The sequence below is a fragment of the Scomber japonicus genome, chromosome 16 (genome assembly GCF_027409825.1).
Source record: "Scomber japonicus isolate fScoJap1 chromosome 16, fScoJap1.pri, whole genome shotgun sequence".
NCBI classification, from domain to species: Eukaryota; Metazoa; Chordata; class Actinopteri; order Scombriformes; family Scombridae; genus Scomber; species Scomber japonicus.
In genome coordinates this window covers 10,737,001-10,754,205 of record NC_070593.1, presented here as the reverse complement: position 1 = coordinate 10,754,205, position 17,205 = coordinate 10,737,001, and the positions used below count along the sequence as shown (strand labels likewise).

General features: G+C 39.9%; 1 protein-coding gene across 1 annotated transcript in view; it reads left to right on the top strand.

Annotated features, from left to right (window-relative positions):
• Window positions 1–17,205, top strand: part of tnika (TRAF2 and NCK interacting kinase a) — a 58,117-nt gene that overhangs the window by 16,504 nt on the left and 24,408 nt on the right. The window contains exons 3-5 of the mRNA XM_053335052.1: window positions 13,039–13,095; window positions 14,134–14,259; window positions 15,624–15,734. Of these exons, the coding sequence (XP_053191027.1) occupies window positions 13,039–13,095; window positions 14,134–14,259; window positions 15,624–15,734 (294 nt within the window). The remainder of the gene's footprint in view (window positions 1–13,038; window positions 13,096–14,133; window positions 14,260–15,623; window positions 15,735–17,205) is intronic.

The window sequence follows — 17,205 nt, the reverse complement described above, 5'->3', positions numbered from 1 at the left end:
TTTGCACCCAGGCCCACCTCTCCTCCTCCTCCTGCCTCGCCTGCCCTCTTAAGAACCGCATAAAACTTCAAAGTTATTTTATCTTCCTTATCTGCTGGAAGTCACGCCGCAAAGGACTGTGGGAGATTTTTCTCTCTGCATTCCCGCGACCCCACTACCACATATGCACACATGAGCACGCCACGCTCACACAAACACACAGACACACACTCACCTCAGAGAAGCAGCATGAAGTGTGAAAGCCTGGCATAAGAGACTCTGAAAAGGAAGGAAGATAGAGTGACTTCATTTATTCCTCTTTGTTTGATGTTCTGAACTCCTCCAGCTAGTATTTCACAGCAGGAAAGGAGATCAAGCAAGCAAGCATACACAGTGTGTGCCTTTTTTGAAAGTAGTCAAGATTATAAAAATGGCAACTTGATAAATCTGTGGTCATGTTACATTTTTGTATGTTATGAGTATGTTATTTCTTGCCCTGTAAATAATATTTATTCTATTTTAGTCACATTATTTGATCGGAAGGCTGATATGAATCAAAACTGTCCTGGATACATCTCTGAGTACTACCCACAGAACGATTGATTGATGATTTATTGATTGATAAATAAATAAATAAAAAATGAAGAGCATGAAATCAATATTCTACTTGGAAAACCAGAGGCTTCCAGTTGGGTCAATCATCTCCCTATACTATTTTATATTTTCATTTACTAAAAAAGACCAGGGTTTAGGATTTAGGAGGATCTATTGGCATAAATGGAACAGAATATTCATAAGTATGTTTTAATTAGAATATAATATCCTGAATTTAAGAAGTGTTATGTTTTCGTTAGCTTAGAATGAGTCAATGAGTGCAATCTGCTACCTCACTGTGAGATGCCACTAAATCCTACACACTGGTCCTTAAATTGGTTAAAAATAGCAACACAGTAATGAGAGGTGCACTTGGAACTGTTTGAAAGCAGTTAGTAGATTTTGAAAACAGTGAAACATCTGATAGCATATAATAACATTACAATAATATATCACAATTGCATCTTAATTTTTAAAGGATGCTGGTAATATGCTTTACTTTCGTTAGTGTCATTATATTTTATGAAAAGACCAAAACCAACAATGTGTTTCTCCATCTCTCAGTATTTTCTGACTCTGACTCTTACATCCAATCCCATTTGCTTCCACTGAAAAAAAAGAAGAAAAACAATATGGGAAAATTAAGGATGAAGGATGTGAACATTTCAAAACAGCTGGGAATGGTAGTTTTTAGAAACCATTGCTCACGCTATAGTTAATAGTGTGTTTGTTGGCAACTATTTGTGTGCTACGTGAGTGTTTTAGGCAGCAGGACGATGTGTGCGGTCTATTCAAAATTAACTGTGGAAAGGTGTGGCTCACTGATCTGCTTCTGATAGATTTTTGAATCAACAGAGGAATCTCAGACTTTAGTTGCACAATACTAGACTTGTTGGAATCAGAGCATTGTTGGTTTTGGTTACAGTCTTGTATTAATTGACAATGGAAAAAAAAATATTGTTACAATGTAGATTGAGGTATAACATGCATGTGCCATAAAACTAAGAAATAATGATAATTTAATAGTAAAAGCATAGGATTAAAACATTTATGTAAACGATTTTTATATGGTATTGATAATCATAATTATTTGCCAAGAGTACAGGGTATGTTCACTTCTGTTTGACTGAGTTCAGATACCCTTTTGTGCCATGACTATCAATTTAAAAATTCACCAGAATTCAAAAATGTTGGTCTCTGAGTCTTTCTCTAGTTCTTGCACAAGGGGAGAACATTACTCATTCCTGCAGCCTGCCTTAGAAAATGTACAAGCTAGTCATCTGTATGAGTAAATTGTAGCAGTAGCGTGATAAGGGGCTGACACATGTAAATTGATAAAGAATGTAGTTTTTTATGGTACTCTTAGTGCTAATGGGGATGCTGTCAGAAGGTCTCAGCTGGGCGTGTTTGCAGGCTATAGGGTCTGAGTATGCTTTGTGTTCATATGTACAATAAGTGGAGCACAGCCTGTTGCCATATAGCTACTATATGTCCCTTGTGTAGATGTTGTTTCAGTTGCTTACAATTTTACACCGTGTCATTGCCCCTCTCTCTACTTTATCTACACACACTAACTCGCACACCCACACGCACACACTTCAATCTCTGGAGTCCTTATGAATGAAATGTGAACCATGACTGAGGTGGATGTTGCTTGTTACCGTGGGAACAGCAGATGTGCTCGTTCCGCCCGTGTGCAGTGGCACACGCACACCTGGCAGTGTGTTCATTAGCCTACATCCTCGCTTCGTCTTCCCCAAGGCCACATGCCCCACTTACCCACAATGCACTCCTGTCACCCAGACCAGGGTCAATTAGCCATGCCTGATGTCAATAGCAATCTCTCATTCTCTCTTTGTCAGCCTCTCGTTCTCTCTCATGTTTTCAAATCACATTCCCCACTCTTTATTTGATGCTGTGCACTGTAAAGAGCTATTTAGCCAAGGTTTTATTCCCACAGTTAGATTTACTGCTCATCAATAGTTAAATCAATAACCTATACCAGCCCTGACACTCTCTATTATTCTTTATTCCTTCTGTCCTCTCCTTTTTCCATACGAATGTGTTCTTTTCACAGCCCTTAGCTCTTCATTTCGTTCTTCATCCTGCTCTCTTTCATCTGCACAACTTCTCATATTCATCTTTGATGTCCTTAGCACATTCTCCTTCCTCATGCCCTCACTCAGCTGTTTTTTCTCTCTCTCCTCCGCTTTTCCCTCTCTCACCTCTGGTCCGTACAGTAAATCAGCTCGGCTGTTTGTTTGACCTCCAGAGCCGCCGAAGCGTGATGCCGATGTGCTGAACCTGCTGCTTTGCCTCCTCGCCGCAACCCTCCTCCTCCTCCTCCTTCTGCACCTCCTTTTGTAGTGTTCCCTCAGTCATGCACACTATTCAACTCCTCTCTCTCTCTCTCTCTCCTCCAGTATGCTTGCTTGTTCTGCAGATATTGTAGCAATGGGGAGGGGGGCGAGTTGTTTCTTTCTGTTGTGACTCTAAACACGTTAGGCAGTTTGATTTGAAATGAGAGATAAGTGGGTGAGTGGGTGGGTCAGCTCTGAGTGAATTAGTGAGTGAGTGCATTTGTGAGTTAACCTGTGTAAATGAGTTAGTGATTCAATGAGCCAATATGTTAGTTTGTAGAAATACTGTTGTGATTGTGTGGGGTTAACTTTTTTTTTAGAGAGGTGGTCACACAGCTGTTTAGATGGATTTCAGCTAAAAAAACAACAACAACAACAACAACATTTGTGCAGGCTACGGTACGGTACATGTGTTTAGATGTGTGTTGACTTTGTGTTTCATTTAATCTGTGTCAGCCTCAAATGCCTACCATAAATAAGCTTTGCACACACACACACATGTTCATCCAGTGAGTGGTGATCCTGTTAGGGCTGATTTATTTCCATCACATCAAAGAATATATTATGATGGGCACAAGCTTTTACTGTTTTCCATGCATAAAAACAGACACATATGCAAGCCCACAGATCCCTTTTTTATAAATATAACATAAAACTAATCATATTTCTTGTCATGATGATGGACTCATCATTTGTGTACCCTGCATCTGCCTTGTCTTTTTGTTTTCTCGCACTATCACACCACCATGAACACTGACAGATGTGCTTTTGTTGCTCATGATCAAATTTGTGTGTTTGCCTGTTTGCAAATACCACTTGCTTTAAACCATTTGAGATTATTTAGCGTCAAATCCTTTCCCTGACCCCTAGATTAGTCTGTTTTCCCCAACATTTGTGTGTCCACTTGCTTTTTAATTAGCTTGTTGGGCTGCGAGGAGGCAGGTTAATGAGCAGCTATATTTCAGACCGTTGATAGATTATTGTTTCAGTAGGCTTTAGCCGATAGCACCATCTCATTCAGAGTGGAATCAACACATGCTGCCTGTCTGTCGCAATTCAGCTTTTCCTTTTCTGCAACTACCCACCCCTCCTCCCCTCACCCGTCAATAAAAGCCCTCTGGACTATTCTACAGATCATTGCTCTCATCTTTCTTCCTCTCATCTTTTCTTTTTTCTTTCATCTCCTCAGTCTCTCTTCTTTTACTACCTCCTTCTCCCACAAGCTCTCTGCTTGAATGTGTTTCCCTCATTTTCACTTGCTCTCGTTATATCTTTTCTTTCCTTTTAAATCTCTTCCTGTCTCAATTTGTGTCTCTCCTCTCTTCCTCTCTCATGTGTAAGTGTATGAGCAGCCTCGGGGCGCTTCTATATTTCCTGGGCAGTGCAGTAGTAGATTGGAATGGAGGCCTTTGTCACTTTTATTTACTGCCTCACTGATTCCACAACAGTGTGTGCGCTTGCTTGTGTTTGTGGCCGCTTGTCTGCATGTATTGGTGTGTGAGCATGTGCGAATGCGGAATGATTGCAGGTGTTTGAACTGCAATAAGGTGTGTCTGGGAGTATTGCCACCTTTATTTCTTTGCGAACCTTTAAGCAGAACCCCTTTTTGTAACTTCTGTTCCCTTAAATTGGCTTTAATTCAGTTTTGCAGCTCTGGCACCTGCTGCTGGGCATGCTGGGATTGCAAGCCTAGAGACTAGGTGTTGATACTAGGGTACAGACTGAAATACTGCTTGTCTGAAATCCTTCAACCTTAACACAGCTGAGCTTGTGTGTGTGTGTGTGTGTGTGTGTGTGTGTGTGTGCGCGTGTGTGTGTGCGTGTGCGTGTGTGTGTGTGTGTGTGCGCGTGTGCGTGTGCGTGTGTGTGTGTGTAATCTCCTTCTAGGATTTGCTATAAACTAAAAATGTATAGCGTGAAATCTCAGGGGCACATCCCATAGTACATTTCTCCCCCATGCCGACAGGCCCTATGCCAGGAGAGCATGTTTAGATGCCATTCAGTTGATTCTTGCTTGATGTTGGTGTCTGTTTGTGTGTGTATGCATGGATTACTGTGACGGCACAGATTAGGATTAGGGTGTGACCCATTTCCTTTTGACAAAGAGTCTGTTTGTCTCTTCCTAGTTTGGTGAGTGCGCACATGCGTGTTAATTGCGTATGTTTGCTTTTGTCTTTTGGGGTCATTTGGAAACAAGTGACTGATCAGAGACTGAAATCATGGTTGCATAACATTGCTGACTTTGGGAAAAAACAATGTTGCTGTAGTCAGAAGTCCAAAAACATTACATTTAGGTAAGCTAAGTAGGCAGAAAACTAGATGACAAATGATGAACATTGAAAGGATCATTCAAAATTGGCTGTCACTTGTGTTAAAATGCTTCCTAATTTGGCAGTCAACTTCTCAGATGTCGCAGCGTCCTTGAACACACCGACAGGTAGCAAGTTTATAAAATGGCTCAGCTTGCTACTGCATCACCACAATGACAAAAAACTGAAAAACAAAACAATAAATAATGACACCATTGCTTAGTACTCAATAACTGATGAAAACTGAGTCCTGAAAATGTTGGTTTTGGACTTTTATACTGACATGGTTGCTATCTTGCAAAATTCAGATATATAGTTAAAGAACCATGCCAATATTGTTGTTCATTAACTCAGATGTCAGATGTCAAAAACCATTGCATTTAGGTGAGCTAAGTAGTCAGAACATCAAACTTAGATGACAAATGATAACAGGCATCGAAAGGGTCATTAGAATTTTGGCTTTCACTTGTATTAAAATGCTTCCTTTTTGGCAGCCAACTTCTCAGATGTCGCAGCGTCCTTGAACACACCGACAGGTTGCAGGTTTCTAAAGTGGCTCAGCTTGCAACTGCATCACCATGATGACAAATACTGAAATACAAAACAAAACAAAAAATCTCAAACTCATAAATACTGACAACAAGGTGATCATTATGATTGACAGGCTACCATGAGCAGGTTTCATGTCTCTGAGGTGATTTTTAATCGTAGCAAAATGAATGAAACCAATGGCTTTTGGGAAAGTAGGAAATCAATCTTAATTACGGTAGGCTTTTGAAAATTGTCCCAAGTAATGAGATTTGTAGTTAATGGGCTAAAACATGCGTATCTATCGTTATGGATGTTTAAATTTTTGTCTTGTGCAAAGGAAAGTCAAATAAGGATCAAATTTAAACCACAAGAGACTAATTTAAAAGTAAAATTTGGATGGTTTACTCTGACCTTGCAGCTTGGCCAAACAGAAAGTACACACATGGGATAGATGCACTGTAAAATTCAGCTCTCTCAGTAAAGTAGTCTTCTTCTCATCCACCTTCTCATATCTGAATCACTTCCTTCCTTCTCTTTCTTGCATTCTCCTTGCCTCACCCTATCCTCACCTCTTCCTCTAAACATCAACTCTCCCATATCAGGACAATAGTCTCTTATACCCATTATTCTTTTTCTTTCACTCGGTGTGTGTGTGTTTAAGTGTCATGCACACTGTACTCTGGCCAGCCAAGACTGTTGCTAGGCTACGACAGGAAGTGTCCTGCATAGTAAATGTGTCCGGGGGGGGGGGGGGGGGGGGGGGGGGTCTGTGTAATTGACTTGGCAAGGGCATGGATGCGCACACCAACAAACAAAATACACACACACTATGTAAAAGCATTTCTTTCTCGCTGACACACACAGACACACACAGATGCTTTGGGTATCATCACCAGCAGGTTATATTGAAGCAGTGGTTAGCATGTTGGTCCCGCCTAACTGAGGTTGCAAGCTGAGAATGATGAAGAGATGCTTCCCTCTGCAGCCTGCAGCACTGTGTGTGTGTGTGTGTGTGTGTGTGTACCCCTCAACATTCAGCTCCATATAGCAGCAGACAAATTCTAAAAGAGAATCATTACACACACACACACACACACACACACACACACACACACACACACACACACACACACACACAGCTTCCTCTTTTTCATTGCAAGACACACACTCACTCACACTTCATACCAAGTACCTCTCTCCATACTCTTTACTTTCACTTGGCAGGTGCAGTTAATCATAATTTATTACGTGTTGATGATAATTACTGGAATAGGTGTACTTTGTGTCATTCTGACACCTTCCTCATGCGGCACATGGCTGGGGACAGATGAAATTAGGGATGAGACAGCGCCATCATTTTTCTATTGATGATTTTTAAGTGTATTTTTAAAAGATATTCTTTTATGTATATTGTTTCTTGTATGTGTACATGTTTACCTGTCTGTCTGTTGTGCTGCAACCAAATTGCCCAATATGGGATCTCAACAAAGACTGAACTGAACTGAACTGAACTGAATTGAAACCATATAACATTGGATCTGAAATCTGATTTTGTGTCATCCTGTCACAAGAAAATGACAGACAGACAGACAGCATGATGCGTGGTTGACTGCTTGAGTGCAGAATTAAACAGCTGCAAAACTGAGGAATTTTAACATACCGAAAAAGATGATTAAACAAAACAAGCAACCTGAAAATGTCACCTTCAGCACCAGGAACTAGTGAGGAGCATTTTTTACTATTTTAATCATTTAATAGACTAAATATTGGTGAAATCAATCAAAAAAGTAATTGACAGATTAATTGGTAATCAAGCAAATCTGTAGCTTGAGCCCTAAATTGCACTTAAGAGCTGAATGAACACTTTTATGACACTGTTGAATATTAACTGAAAATGACATTAAAAGCTTTTAAAAGCAATGGTCATATTTATTGCATGGGTATTTTATATGAAATTGAGTAGCAGTTTGTGTTATTATATCCACCTTCTGTGCATCCTCTTGTTTTGTAATCTGTAATCTTAACATCTAAGACCACAGTTGTGAAACTGCTGAGACTTGGGAGTGGGCAGAAGCATCATTGCCCCCCCTAAGTCTTGTTTACATCTACTCAGCAGTCTCTGAGACATCACAGCTGAATGAACAAATCACAGTAACAGCTGAGCAAATATCAGAAGAGAAATCTCTCGTCTCTTTTCTCAGATTTAATTGTGTGAGAGGTTAAAAAAAAGCACTGTCCTCTAAAATAGCAAATATATTTTTAAACATGTGTACTAGATGTGTGTAAATGGGTGCATATACTTCTCACTCCTGCAGCAATGACACCAAGTAATGACTCCTCCGTGATGTGGCTGCCTGAAGGCTGATTGGAGATCAGTTTGGTATCAGTTTGCTGTCTCCATCACAGCATGGCCATCCAAGCGGAACAAACGTAGTCAATTTGGACTGTTATCGCTCAAATACACCTGGCCAGGCAGCTTGGAAGCTCCTTGTGGGTGTGTGTGTAGTTGAATGTGTGTGTGTTAGTGACATGTTTTGCTATCATATTTGGTCAAACTATTTTCACGTGATTAAAGAAGGGGAAAAATTTACGCATGAAGATAATAATCTAGACCTCATTTGAAATGTCATTGTGATGATTGTAGTGATGTTAATGCTCAGTATTCTCAGTATTATAACAGTTGGGGAGTATTACATAAAAGACATGTGTGTGTGTGTAAGTATACAGTGTGTGTGCATGTGTTTTTGTTTTGTTTTGTGGTAGCACTCAGGCCCATGTCAGTGCATTGTAGTTTCTAGAAGACGCTACATGCATTAGCAGACACAAAGTGAAAGGGTTGCAGGGAGTCCTCGATTTGTGTCATATTTGCTTGTCGAGCTCAGAGCCCAATGCTGTTTCTCAGGCATTAGTGCTCAGCTCAGTCATGTCCATGTAGAAGCTTTTCACAGGCCGCTGGTTTGAGCTGTGAGGCATGAGGGAGAAGAAGAGAGAAAAATACAAGGGACAGGGAGAGCAAAAAGTAAGCGAGACATCTAGAGGGAGGAATAATGAAAGGCATAAAGAGGAGATTGTGAGAAGTTAAGAGGGTTAGATAATGAGAGAGAATCAGCGGGATGATAGAGAGAAAGAGAGTGAGCGAGCGAGAGAGAGAGAGAAACTGCAGATCTAGGTCAGAGAGGCAAAGCAGGCAACAAACGAGTGGAGGAAGGGATGAACAGGCCTGTGAAGCTCAAATCTCCTCATTCTGAATGGGACAGCTCAGGGAGAGAGTGGGTCATCTCTGCCAGAGAGAAAGAGAGAAGGAAAGCTGACAGAACATAATACTTAATACTGTGTGATATTCTTTTTTTATATATCATATTTCAGGCTGCAACTAATAATACTTTTCATTTTTGATTAAGGCAGTCATTTTAGGAAATATGACAATTTGCTTTCTTGATGAGAGTTAACTGAGAATAACCTTTCTTATGCCTGTGCATTAAGTACAGAGATGGAGCCAGCAGCTGGTTAGCTTAGCTCAGCATGAAGACTGACAGCACAGTGAAACTAATGTGTGTACCGCATTTCATGGCAGTTCATCCAATAGATGTTGAGATATTTCATTAAAAGCCAAAGATATCAACCTGCTGGTGTTGCTAGAGGAAAATGAGGAAAATTCAGGGATCACCTTGGTGTTGGGGTATTCTTTATTTCTTATGCACTTTTTTGTTTTTTGTTTTAATTGAAAAAAAGAGAGATTAACAAACAAAAAATAACTTGTCATGTGTTCTTTCTCATTATACTTATGTCTTATACCCTGTCAGTCTCTTGATAATTTGTACCATGGCCCTTTGAGTCTTCTAATGCTTGACTGTCGTGCCTCACTCCTAAGTCTCTTTGGAGAAAAGCGTCTTCCAAATAACAATCTGTAAATGCTATGCCAGGCTAAGCTAACCCCCCTCCTGGCTCATAAGTAGTGCACAAGAGCGATACCAATCTCCTTATCAAGCTCTTAGCAAGAAAGCATATCTCAAAATGTCAAATTATTCCATTCATTTATCAATTACTTTCTTCCAATTATTGGACTTTATTGCTTGATTTTATTAGCTTACTGTGTGTTTATTGTTGGACATCAGTGAAAAATGCCCCTCACAAGAGTTTAAGATAATATCTCCAAATTTCTTGTTTTTGTCTGACCAACAATTCATAACTCATTTAATTTGCAATGATATGAAAAAGAAAATAATAGCAAATTCTCACATTCTTCCATCGACCGCTGTAATAAAAATACTATTGCAGTTGACATTCATATAACCAAGGCAAACCAAATCCCATCTTTGAATTTGCAAATAAATGAACCGTAGGAGGACAAAGAAAGAGCAAGAGATAAAGATGAACTGACAGTGCTAATTCCTCTCTGTTGCTCCTTTCACACTTGGTCATTTAATAAGGCTGGGTGACATTACTGCTCCAGGACGGAAGAGGAGAGATGGAGGGAGAGAGGGAGGAGAGGGAGGAGAGGGAGGTTGTCAGGTGGCTCAGAGTAATGAATCTTTATCCACTTCTGATGATATCCATGTCTAATATCTATTTGACACCTTCTCTCTCTCGCTCTTTTAGTTGCATTTCAACTCCTTCAATCATTCTCTCTCCGTGTCTCTGTATGCACATGTGTGGGCGTTTGCAAGAGTTCTTCTGTCTGTGTGAGTAGTGGAAAAAGGGAGATCTTTTTGTATTTTGTGTGTGTGTGTGTGTGTGTGTGTGTGTGTGTGTGTGTGTGTGTGTGTGTGTGTGTGTGTCTGAGTTACTGGTTTGTAAGTGGCTGTAATTCCTTTGTTGGTCTCCAACAAAGCCAGTCCTTGTGCTCGTGGAATTGGGGCAGTCTGATCCTAATGAGAAATCCCTGTTCAATCTTCCCAGCTCTTTTACTCTCACAGAATCTTGACTGTGTGTGTGTGTGTGTGTGTGTGTGTGTCAGTGTGAGAGAGAGTGAGAGAGGGAGAGTGAAAGAGAGAGAGTGAGAGAGAGAGAGAGGGAATGATCACAGCGTTCAACCACCCAGTGGTGCACAGTTTGCATTGTATAGTTCTGGACTGTGACACAATGAGTTATAATATTAAAACCCTAACTTTCTTTTTGCAATAAAAGCGAGTTTAAAACTTTATTCATTCCAGAAGAACAGTTTAATGAGAAGTTTAACTCATGATTTTAAAGTTCCCTCACCTGAGCAGATGTTAACATATTGCTAGTCATCTTATGGGAACCCACTAAATGAACCACTATAGAGTTTTGCTTCTAGTAACGGCTCTAAAACTCTGGTGACTTTTGTGGCATAGTAAGCAAGTGCAGCAGTTTGCTTACAAAATGATGTGAGTGAATGATGAACTGTTTTCTTCTTTTTCAGAATTGATGTTATATTAAATTGATTTTCAATATAGATTTTGACCCCTAGCATAAGCACAAATTGACCTCATGAGTAAAAACATAATTATTTTTGTCTTAATTGATATTGTATCATATCATTATGTTGACCACTGACCAATTTTCCATTTTGTAAAATGAAGGTGCACGAGACCAAGTAAGCAATCGTGCTGCCTACAGTATTATGCTGTTAATATCTGTATATATTGAATAACCTCCAACTACTCACAAGCTATTCATCAAGTAAAGTGAGTTATGTGGAGTCTGTGGGGACAATTGATCTGTTAAAATGACATAAAAATAGAATATGAAGCGGTGAGTATGACTAATGACCGGTAGAAGGGTGCAGAGACAGTCCTGCAACTGTAAAATCACCTCCTCCTGAATGAATTGCAAAGCAATAATACCACTACCATAAAAAGGCACTATGACTGTAGCATTCTTAGCCTCTGTTTTGGCTCTAACACCCATTATCAGAACGGCCCTTCGATTAAAGCCCTCAGGAGGCGCTTGAGTGCCAGACCCTTAATGCCATCTGGTTTATAACAATTCCACCAGGGAAACAGTCCTGCCCTTGTTTTGAGTCATTGCCTGTGTGTGTATGTATTTGCTTGTTTGTGCCATTGCTGCTAAGCCGTTCTGCCTCAGACTGTAACATGCTAATCAGTTCAGTCCAGACAGGTGGAAGTAATAGCCGTCAGTGGTTTTAGAGTCTCTAGCCCTGTTAGCTTCATTAGCTAATCACAGCCACAGATGCTCTGTTGCAAACGAACCGCTTGGGCCTTCCATTCGCCCCTTAGCTTCCAATCTCCCAGCACCTCACCATCACTCCCCCCCCGAGGCATCTGCCTAGCCTCAATATTACACAACACAGCCGGGTCTGTGGTTTGGTACGTGTGGTATGTGTTTGTCTGTTCAACTCTTTTGTCATATCTCAGACACTGGCAGTTGTGTTTTTATTAAACTGCTACCTGCGATTTTCAGAGTTACACTGATTGGACTGATGCTGTAACTGCAAGTTAAATCACTGTGATATACGAGGGTGTCCTGTTGACCCAGCAGTCTAATGCATGTACTGTCAAGTCCTTGATTTAAATTGGGTCAGGGACTTTTGTCAGGGACACCATATTAACATTTTCTGTTGCTCTATGCTACTACTTAAAGTCTGCAATTTATCATTTTTGACCACATGCAGTCAATGGGAATCTTATTCATGACATAACGAAAGAAAGAAAGACATATGGATAATTAGCATTTATATGTTTTACATATGATCATAACTGAAGCAGTTTCCTGTCTACAAGCTTAACTGATGTAAATAAACTTTAACCACAATCAAAAATATTAGTAATTTTGTTTGTCTGCTGATATTCTTTGTATTGTAGCTGTCAATTGGGGGAAAGCGGTGGCCTGTGGGTATATGACATGAGCTGCAACATCCCAGTTTTTAGTCCGGATAGAGACCTTTTTTGTCATTCCTCATTTTTCTCTCTGCCCTCATTTTCTGTCATTTCTTAACTGCTGATTCTCTAAGAATTGCATAAATGCTCAAAAAAAAGACCAGTCAGTTCAGCCAGGAATAATATACCTTCCCTGTCCAGTGTTTTGGCTTTGGTGGGATGACCCTTTACATTTGGACTGATTACAGATTTTGTAATCTGTCTAATGCGTTGTGATGTTTGACTGAAAGTGAAAGTTATACACTTCAACTGTGAATGTGCATTCTCATGAGAAAACTGGAAATGGTTTCTTTCAAAGATATTCACATTTTTCTTGTATTCTTTCTTTTGTCTTACCCTCTTCTCCACTCTGTCTTTTTTGTCTTTTTGTGTCTCTGTCCTCCTCCTTTCCTCTCCTTTCTCCAGGGTCGCCATGTTAAGACTGGGCAGCTGGCAGCCATCAAGGTCATGGATGTCACCGGGGTAAGGCACACACACATACACATACACACTTTTGCACTTATACACAAGTACACACATTCCTACCCACAGCAAATCATCTCAAGTGATTATACCACCGTCGACCATGTCATCTAATTATGAGCGATGAGTCAGTGCGGTCGTGTGTGTGTGTGTGAGTGCGTGCACGTTTGTGTGTGAGTGTGATGTGGCAGAGAGGAAATGAGGACAGGCCTATTGCCATGGTAATATTAGCTGGAGGTATTAGGACAGCAGTGTGGTCTCAGGCGTGTCTGTAAAGCAGGAGGGAATCTCAGCTATATTTAGAGATCCTCTCACCCTACGCCTCCCTGTCAGCACTCAGCTGCCAGCAAAACAATGAAGGTCTGCAGGAATGGAGCAACAAAGGAACTTATGAATGAATGAATACATATGAATAGAAAAAAATGAGTGAATGAAGCTTAAGTGAGTGAATATATTCTGGAAGGTGTGTGAAGTTGAATGAATCGAACAGAAGTAACGTACAAATGAAGCTGTGTAATAAATCTGTTTTAATACAATAAAAAATGAAAGACTATTAATAAATGAGGGCAAACAGGAAATTGCTTACTGAACGAGCTGTTATTGTACAAAATCAGCTTAGTAAAACAAGTGCCTTTGTTTTCAGAGGCAATGAGCCCTAAACTGAAATAATCACAACAAGATTTCCTGACGTTGGATAATTAACAAGAAATTATATTTTTTAAGTAACCAACTGCTACCATAGCAACTTGTTTTAAGCAACTGCTCTTGGCTTTGTGGCATTAAACCCTTAAAACACAAGTAACTAAAAAGTACTGCTGTTACAGGATCATTAAAAAGCCAGCTGCGCTCTTTACAACAACAGTTTTCAGGATGTAAACAAATATAAAATGCAAATCCTTCAGCAGCCTGATCCCATTTGCTCAATCACCATCCCATTAAGATGTTTAAGAAGTCACAAATAGAGATTGCAGTTTCATGCCTGTTGATTTTCTTCGTCTTATGTGAGTTTGTGTGTGTGTTTGTTTGTGCTCGTCTAAGGATGAGGAAGAGGAGATTAAAGCAGAAATTAACATGCTGAAGAAGTACAGCCACCATCGGAACATCGCTACCTACTACGGAGCTTTCGTCAAGAAAAACCCTCCTGGCATAGATGATCAGCTATGGGTATGGCATCATGTTTTTTTTTTGTCTGCAATTGAACTGTGTATGAAATGTGAGTGATACAGGAAGGAAATAAGTTTCATTTTTCACTGTTACATTAGGTGAAAGAAGCCAGTGTGTAGTTTGTTCAATGCAGCAGGAAATGTAGATTTGTGTGCAATGGAATATGCATATATACTTATCATGTGTGTGTGAAAGGATATGAAAGAGTGTGTGCCTGGCTGGCTGGCTGGCTAGCTAGCTGCTGCAATAAATCATGTGTTAACGCGATCTAAGGGAGCTCTCTCTGCTCTGATCCTGTAGCATTCATCACACAACAATGGGAGGACACACATCCACACAAACACATGCATATGTTCACACAGCAGCTAGATCTACTGCCTGCATAATTCCCCCTGACTCAACAGCTGCCTGTTTTCCCTGTGTGTCTGTGTGGATGTGAGTTACATGACGACACATTGTATGTTTGTATGATTTACATGTGTAAATTATGTTTATGCATGTACCAGTGTGTTCTTTTTGTCTTTGCGTGTCCGGGTGAGTACACGTGCACAGCTAGGATGAGAGCGATTCGGTTATTACTCGCCTGCTTCCTCACTCCCTGTAATCCAGAGTGATGATGAAGAGAGCTTGAAACAGAGCCAGAACTGACCAGCTGAACCTTTGGCCACTAATATCCATGTAGGGATGGAAGATAGAGGAGAGGAGAAGGGAAGAGAAGAGAAGACAGGAGAGAAGAGAAAAGGGATGGACAGAATGGACACTTTGTTTTTGGGTCAAGAGAAGGACTTGATTCATTCCTGTGATCTCATGACCCTGTGGCAGTAATTTCTGTGGTCTCTGCTGTGTGTATTTGTCATGTGTCTCAGTGAAAAAGTGTCTGTTACATGGCTGTCTGTGTATGTGTGTTGTTTAGGTGCATTGCCTGGTACTGTGCTGTCTTTATTTCTAATGCTATTATAGTAATGTGATTATACTATGTATATTCTTTATGATGTCCACCATGTTGAAGAAAGTACTTTTTATTCAGTGCACATGTGTCATTACCAGTCTATAAAATTGAATATATCCAAGAGACATCATGTCTAGTGGTACATTGTGGAGTTTGGCCAGCACTGGAGTTTTGAAGCAGATAACATTATCAGTTAACATGACAAGTTTATATTTACTTTTGCGGCTTGTCTGAGTTAAGATATTTTACAGTTCAACAGAAAGGAATTCCACAAAGTATATAAATAAATAAGTAAGATACACTAGTTGTCACAGGAGGTTGATTTATATGATATACTGCCTTGTCTGGAACACATCTTAGACCTGACTACTTCCTTTTACCAAACAGTCAGTAATCAACCATTGTATGTGTGCAGCTGGTCATGGAGTTCTGTGGAGCCGGCTCGGTGACAGATTTGATCAAGAACACCAAGGGCAACTCTCTGAAAGAGGAGTGGACTGCTTACATCTGTCGAGAGATTCTCAGGGTAAGTGGCCATGTTGCCAAGTCAAACTTCTATTGAAAGTCATTGAGTCATTGTGATCAGGCCTCTTTGAATCAGCAAACATCGGTTACTTAAATGATTTGAAACGAGGGGGCGGGGGGGTGGTGGGGTGTCAAGATTTGTAGCAGCTTTTCACAAGAAAACATTTTCTTCATTTTTTGACTATGTCGATGCAGCTGAAGAGTTAACAAACTTGATTTATGGAGCATAGTATTTCCAAGCAATGGAGATTTGGCAGTGCAGAGGCCAGGGGAATGAGTGAGAACTATAAATGTACCCAACAAATTAACATTCTGAAGCTGTCAAGAAATGATTGTTTTTTTAATGTATGTGGCAGTGACTTATCAAAACAAACTCTCTGGTTTAGCTCAGAGACACAGCTTGCTTTTGGAGCAGCACCCAAAGGAACAAAATACTGAGTTTCTGGCATCTATTGCATGAACAAATGAGCTTGTTGCTTATGTTATTTGGTTTTTGACATCCCTTTTTTTAAATTAAGTCCATTGCTGAAAAAGCCATTTCCATGTGTAAGAAATATATTTTTGCATTATGTGTTGCTTTGATATCCACCATAATAGATTTTGATAAACAGTCATGGCATAATGTTTTATTCTCTTATTCAATTCAGTGTTCATCACAGCATTTTATTTTTGACATAGACCTTGTACTCTGATAGGGATCACCAGTTTTTTTGTAGTTTTTAAACAGTATAATTGAATTGACCGCATGAATTGAATCTTCCCAGGAAAGCTTACTCATTCTCCCACTCACATTTTTTCTCTACTATCTGTTATTGTGCGTTTTTTGTGCCGAGGGCTACAGCCTCAAACAGAGAGCAGCAACATCACTACATATTGTCAGTTATACGCCATGTTGCTCTGAACTGAGGCAACAATTTCCTTTGATCCACTTTTATTCCTTTTCTCACCCCGCATCACTCGTCTTATTTCGTGCTCTCTGCTTTCTCTCGCCCAGCTATGATTTGGTCTTCCCACTTTTCTTTCTCTCTGTCTCTTTGCATTTTGTCTGTGTTTGACCCTCTCTCTTCTTCCCTTTCGGCTGTCTTCAGATTTTCTGTATTTCTCTGTCCTTTTCTATCTCTTCCCGTCTTCCCCCTGTTCCTTTTAAACATTTTTACTGTCTCAGTCTCTCAACTGTCTTCCAATTCTCAGTATTTTGTCTTTTATTTCAGTCAGTTTACAATCAATACAAGAGGCTATATTAAAACAATAATGAGAGCATAAATTAGCTAATCATAAATACTTAATACAGAATATTGTATTTTAGCTTGGATTTATTGAACATAAAGGCCTATACTACAGTACAAACTCAAATGTTCCTTTTTTTCCCCTATGTGATGAATAGTTGGTTGGTTGATTTTACTGACAAAATGATAAAATATTAGAAAAAAAGTTATGTCAGGAGTAGTAAATGATGTTCAATAGTAAGTGAT